This window comes from Chaetura pelagica, unplaced genomic scaffold (assembly GCF_000747805.2).
Source record: "Chaetura pelagica isolate M959 unplaced genomic scaffold, ChaPel_1.0 scaffold482, whole genome shotgun sequence".
Taxonomy (NCBI): domain Eukaryota; kingdom Metazoa; phylum Chordata; class Aves; order Apodiformes; family Apodidae; genus Chaetura; species Chaetura pelagica.
Genome location: NW_009952261.1, coordinates 55,258 through 62,247, shown reverse-complemented (window position 1 = coordinate 62,247; position 6,990 = coordinate 55,258). Strand labels below are relative to the sequence as shown.

The window sequence follows — 6,990 nt, the reverse complement described above, 5'->3', positions numbered from 1 at the left end:
ACCTGGTCAGGCTGGAGAGTTGGGCGGGGAGAAACATGATGAAGTTCAACAAGGGGAAGTGTAGAGTCTTGCATTTGGGGAAGAACAACACCATGCACCAGTAGAGCTTGGGGGCTGACCTGCTGGAGAGTAGTGCAGGAGAAAAGGACCTAGGGGTCCTGGTGGACAGGACAATGACCTTGAGCCAGCAACGTGCCCTTGTGGCTAAGAAGGTCAATGGCATCCTGGGGTGCATTAGAAAGGGTGTGGTTAGTCGGTCAAGAGAGGTTCTCCTCCCCCTCTATTCTGCCTTGGTGACGCCACATCTGGAGTATTGTGTCCAGTTCTGGGCCCCTCAGTTCAAGAAGGACAGGGAACTGCTTGAAAGAGTCCAGCGCAGAGCCACAAAGATGATTAAGGGAGCAAAACATCTCCCTTATGAGGAAAGGCTGAGGGAGCTGGGTCTCTTTAGCTTGGAAGAGACTGAGGGGGGACCTCATCAATGTTTACAAATATGTAAAGGGTGAGTGTCAGGACGATGGATCCAAACTTTTTTCAGTGATGACCAGTGATACGACAAGGGGCAATGGATGCAAACTGGAGCATAGGAGGTTCCATGTGAGTATCAGGAAGAACTTCTTTACTGTGAGAGTGACAGAGCACTGGAACAGGCTGCCCAGAGAGGTCGTGGAGTCTCCTTCACTGGAGACATTCAAAGCCCGCCTGGACAAGTTCCTGTGTGATGTACTCTAGGTGACCCTGCTCTGGCAGGGGGGGTTAGACTGGATGATCTTTCGAGGTCCCTTCCAACCCCTAGGATTCTGTGATTATAAAAGGTAGTGGCTCTTGCTGGTTCTTTGTCACTTGCTGTGGGCCGCTTGCTGAGGAACCACTTGCTGGGAACCGCCTGCTGCGAACCACCTGCTGGGAGCCACTTGTTGGGGAGCCAGACTAAAGTTTTGCAGTTGCCAGAGAAACGCTGCTTGCCATCGGCTACCTGTCTGCTGGAGGTTTGCTTGCTGTGGCTGATTGCTGTCAGGGATTTCACTACTTGGAGTACAAGGAGCTCGCTGGGAGATGTGCTGCCACGTCTCGCTGCGAGGGACCAAACTACCGCTGCAAATCAACTAAGGTGCGGTGCAGCCCTCCGCCTCTGCACATGAGGCGGTTAGCCATGCCGAAGGAGAGATTGCCCAGATAAACGTCCTCACATTGGACCGTCTCAGGAACAGAGTAAGGCTGTGTACTTTACTCCCCTTGCTCCTCCCCTTATTGGTCCCTTCAACTTACACTCACGCACGTCGTGACCTCTAAAAGAGGATTTTTCATCAGTCTTGTCCTCCCTTTTACTCCCTCGATCCTTGCACCCCTCCACAGGAGTGTACATTGTTATTTAATAAGGGCATATTGCTTTTGAATTATTTCCTGATATATCCCTCAACTCACCTTTCCTGAACCCTTGTCCCTTAATTTGGCGTTTCCCCTAATATACTGGTTAATTCTTAAATTTAAATATTGGTGTCAGTAATAGTTTGTGAGCGTGGTGAGGATGGCATCTTAATTTCCACTCTAAAATACAGTCCAGCAGTGGCTGTTCCTCTGTGAGAGGCGACTGCCATGCGCAATCCTCGGACCCTTTTAAATCAAACCTCTCAATAAGAGAGGAAGTCGTGTAAACATCCTGACTTCTGGTGGCTGGCTACTGAGGTCAGACCGCCACAGGTGATGTACACCGCATCCAAGTAACAGACAAGTAAACAAATGAGGTGACACTTACTGCATAGTGAAAGGTTGAGAACACACCCAGGCCTGAACTCCACAAGTCTCTCTAGGAATCACATTCTCATTGAACATGATTCCCCAGCTTGACTATAAATGAAACTATCACACACACACACACAAAAGGTCATCTCCTCACAGTGTTTCACAGGGCAAAGGTAATTTGTTAGGTAGATGTGCCTATATGATAAAAAATAGTACTGTAGTGACACCTTGTGACTAATCTCCTCCATTACACAGGCACTTGCTTATTGAAACAGACAATTGTTTATTATATCTACAGGAAGACCTGACATTTTGATCCCAACTTCTGTATTCCCTATACTTTGCTTCCCTTAGAAGCTATCTTATAAATGAGATCAGCCTGGCAAACATTGCCTTAAATGTCCATATAAATATTTCCATGATGTCTTTGAACACTGACTTCATGCAGCATTCTTCATATTACTGATAATTATGGATAGAGTAGCTATTTTCCAGGATCAGGCCCTAAAGCAAAATTCTAATAGAGTTTATAAAAAACCCAAAACAAAATATAAAAATATTTTTCTTCAAAGGGCAGTTCTCTAAACCTTGGGAAATGCAAAGAACCTCAATACCATCCAAGAACTAATAATTAAATACCCATGTGTAAGTAAAAATTATTGATCTAAGTCTCAGCCACAGCACTGATGATAACTATCTTTCCAGAGCCAAAGCTTAGCAGAGTCAGGAAAACCTTAGCTTAGCTCAAGGAAAACTTATAACATCGTTCATTCATTAGTTGACCTTTTTTAATCAATACTAACTTGATGTGCTCCACACTGTGAGAGAAGGTGAAATGTCAGCACAAATGATGTATTTGGGACCAAAAAAAAAGCAATTGGTTTTGTTGGATGTAAAAGGAGAGCTGAGCAAGAACTAAACTGCAAGGCTATGCAGCAGCCATGCCCCCTACTGACAAAGGCTGCTTTGGTCTCCTCTCCGCCCTCCGCCCTCCTCCCACTGCTTTGCCTGACAGTCAAGGAGAAAGAGGGGAGAGATTACAAGGGCGTCGACTGTATGCAAATATGCAAGGAAGGCTGCTTTAGGTGCAGGGCAAATGGGAAGAACATAACTAAAACCAGAAGGTAGAGAAAGAGAGATTTTGCTCAATTTTGAAACTCTTATTTATCTGTTGTTACAAGTAACAGATTTAGACAATTTCAAGTCTCATTACCTCCTACCTCCCAAAGTCATATTGTTGACAGAACAGTGGGGTTTTTTCCCTGCACTGTTTGCATAACTAAGTACAGCTCTGATCTACTCCAGGGAAGCTGCTTTTCTGTGTTTTGCAAAAACACAAACCTTAGTGATGAATTTTGGCTACAGAAAAAAACCTAACAAGCCAAAAACCAATAAAAGCACTACATGTTAAAAGATGGTAATTGTTAATTTCAGTTTAATTTATGCAGCCTGAGAATAGAAATGTTGGTGAGGTATATGAAAAGTGTTAACTGCAGTTGTAAAGATGAAATATAATTGACATTTCCTTTTCTGGCAACAACTTATTAGCTTTACAAGAAGAGATGTGTGCAAAGTACTCTTGAAGACTTTGTTTTGAACAACTATAGGTATCTAATATTTGAAAATATTTGTTACATTTCTCCAGTTAATGGAAAAATGGAAAGAACTCCTGACTCTTTGTTTCTTTATGATTAATAGCCAAATCACCCTCAATTTTTACATCTGAACAGCAAGCTCCTTATCTCCTTTCTTTAACAAAAGATCTGAATACTGAATCCATATGGCTATACTCCAAACTTCCACTAACCCTAATTTCCAATTACAGAGAAAGACAGTTATATCTCCATGGTGCAGTCTTGATTTACTTCAGAGTCACTTCTTCCACAGAGCAGGGATGTCCTCTGACTTCTGTCTAGATTCTTTCTGTACCAAGTTAAGTCAAAAGCAAAAGTTACTTCTATTTGATTAAAGGCTACAATCAACAAGAGACTACTCTACAGGACAGACTAATTAACTTTTTTGCATACTTTCTCCCCAAAAATCTTACAATATAATCTCTAGTGATGCCAGATAATTAGCTTTATTGGGGGAAAAAAGTAAATACATTATGTTTGAGGCTTACCACTAAGCAGTTCAATCCAATTTTGTACTGTTTCAGGAGGTTGGGTCTCTTTTATGTGTTTCAGAGCTTCATCAAGCAGAACATCCCCTGTAGGAGCATCTGACTTGCAAATCACCTAGGACAGAATAAAACACAGTCAGTATTTTGACTTAGTTCATATACCATGAACATCCAGCAATAAAAACTGGAAAAATCTGTTTTCAGAACCAAGGAAAATTTTAAGGAGTGAGGAATCTTCTCTAAGATATGCAAGTTACCTAGTTGTTTAAAAAAACTATTTAGAATTTTGATTACAAAGCTATGTTAAGTCTTAAGTTATATATAACCTAAATTAACCTTAATTGACTAAAACTATAGTATTAATAACATGCTTAATACCTAATTTTTTAAGGAAGATACTACACTAACCTGGCCAGCTCCTACACTACCTCCTCTAAACAAAGTATACTACAGTGTTAAATTGCTCTCTGATGGCAGTCAACTGTTTTTCTTTCAGCTATTGATGGATAAAATAGGTTAAAGACAACATGTGTAAGTTTTACACCTCTGAAGAACATGTTAACCAGCAACACTAAGTTCTATTCACTAACAGTTAAAATAAACATATTGGGCAAAATATGTATGTACCAATAAAACTCTTAATATACAATAATAAATGCAATACCACTTTAGTTTATGTCTACGTTTAGGCAGTTGTTCTATCACCCCATGACCCCTCCACACCCAAGGAGAAGAGGGGAAAAAAGGAGCCCCATGGGTTGAAATGAAAACAGATTTAATAAAATAATAATAAAGAACTACTATTAATCCCAATACTAATAAGAAATACAAAGTTATACTCGGCTCATATAGGTGTTCCCAGCAGTGAATGCCTAGATGTCAAACACTGCAAGCACTACAGCTCCACAAGAGTGTGATGGTCACAACAAACAGGACAGTAGGCCTCAGGAGCAGAAGGATGGACAAGACCCTCCAGGGATGGTGTCCACTGAAGAAGAGCCCTGTCCTCAGCAAACTTCCCAATGTATAGCGAGGGTGACATTTAGGTATGGAATACTTCTTTTGGCCAGCTGGGGTCAGCTGCCCCGACTTTCACTCCTCCTTGCCCTATCACCTGGCTAGCTTAAAACTGCTAAAACACCTCAATCAATATGGAAACCTGCATACCATGGCTGGCCATGAATGAAAATAAAATATTCTTATCAACTTTGTTCTCACAGAATGAGGTGCTGCACACTTCTCAAAAATGGCAGCTTAACTAATGTCCTGGTTTGAGCCAGGATGAAGCCAATTTTCCTTTTACTGATTATTTTTTCCTTCAGTAAGCTTTCTTTTAACTAGTAGCAAAGTGTTCCAGCTAGGACTGATAACAAACGCTGGAATGTATGCTATTGCTGGGACTTCAAGGACACATCAGACACTACAGGGAGTTCTATGACCCCCCCGTAGGAGGCTAAATTAGACAGACAGCAAAATTGACCAGAGATATTCCATTCCATACACCTACATAAGCTCAGAGGAAGGTCAAAGATCACAGAAGACGACAACTTTCGTGTGATAACAATCACCCACTTCTTTGCAGCATCAGTCCTAATGCGTGGAGCCGGCTGCTTCAGTGACTCCCTGGATGGGGCTTCATCAGCATTGTCATTTCCTCAGTCCTTTATCTCCAGTGCCCTGCACCTGCTCTGTGAGGGCACCTAGGAAAGCAGGGGAGGTCCAGAGGGGACGCTCCTGCTGCCCTGAGCAGGGTCCTGCTTCCGTTCCTCCCCATCCTCACCTAGTTCCCCTCCTTCCACCTGGTGACAAGAGGGATCACCACCTCCTTGTGCTGCCCCCTCCGCCACCAGCCGTTTCTTCCTGCAGGGCCCCATACCTGTTCTGCAGGGGCACTGAAGGCAGTGAAGGTCTTAAGGGGACACGCCTGCCCCGTTTATGTCACGTGCTGTACATGTGCTGGGAAAGGGAGGGGAAGAGAACTACTGTGGAAGTGTTAACTAAAACGCTTTTTTGTTTGAGGGGAAGGGTAATCAGAAGAATCTTTGCAGTGAATATGCACAAGCCTCAGGGAGAACTGAAAGGTAAAAAGGTCTGTTGGGGTTGTTTAGTTTGGAGGAGACTGAGGGGAGACCTAATCCCTCTACAACTACCTGAAAGGCAGTTGTAGGCAGGTGGGTGTTGCCCTCTTCTCTCAAGTAAATAATGATAAGACTAGAGGAAATGGCCTCAAGTTGCACCAGGGGAGGTTTAGACTGGATATTAGGAAAAATTTACTGAAATAGTGCTCAAGTGCTGGAACGGGCTGATGGATATCCACTGAATACCATGCTCTTTAGCTCAGTCAGTCACACGTCTGTTTTTGAAATGAGACCCATTGTCTGACTCAGTTCTCTCTGGAGTACCATGTCTCCACAGAATTTGCTTCTCAAGGCCCAGGATAGTATTCCTGGCTGTGGCATGAGGCACAGGATATGTTTCCAACCATCCTTTTCCTTTTTCCACCATTGTAAGCACATAGCGTTTACCCTGGCAGCTCTGAAGCAGTGTCATATAGTCAATTTGCCAAGCCTCCCCATACCTGTACTTTGACCTCCTTCCCTCATACCACAAAGGTTTCAACCTTTTTGCCTGCTTAATTGCAGTGCATGTTTCACAGTCGTGGATCACCTGTGCAATACCGTTCATGGTTAAGTCCACTCTTCGGTCACGAGCCCATTTGTATGTTGCATCTCTGCCCTGATGACATGAACTGTCATGGGCCCATTGAGCCAAAAAGAGTTCACCTTTATGTTCCTAGTCTAAGACTGGAACACTTGAGCAGCCTCATCTGCTCGTTGGTTGTGTCGATGTTCCTCAGTGGCTCGACTCAGAGGTACGTGTGCATCTACATGATGCACTTTTATCACCAGTATCTCCATCTGAGCTGGAATGTCTTTCCACAGCTCGGCAACCCAAATTGGTTTACCTTTTTGCTGCCAGTTGTTCTGCTGCCACTGCTTTAGCCAACCCCACAAGGCATTTGCTGCCATCCACGAGTCAGTGTAGAGATAGAGTCTCGGCCACCCCTCTCGCTCAGCAATGTCCAAAGCCAGCTGGATGGCTTTCACCTCTGCAAATTGACTCGA

General features: G+C 43.5%; 1 protein-coding gene across 1 annotated transcript in view; it reads right to left on the bottom strand.

Moving 5' to 3' along the window:
• LOC104397499 (Golgi phosphoprotein 3) overlaps window positions 1-6,990 on the bottom strand; it is a 27,280-nt gene that overhangs the window by 5,247 nt on the left and 15,043 nt on the right. The window contains exon 3 of the mRNA XM_010007459.1: window positions 3,866-3,980. Coding sequence (XP_010005761.1) covers window positions 3,866-3,980 — 115 coding nt within the window. The remainder of the gene's footprint in view (window positions 1-3,865; window positions 3,981-6,990) is intronic.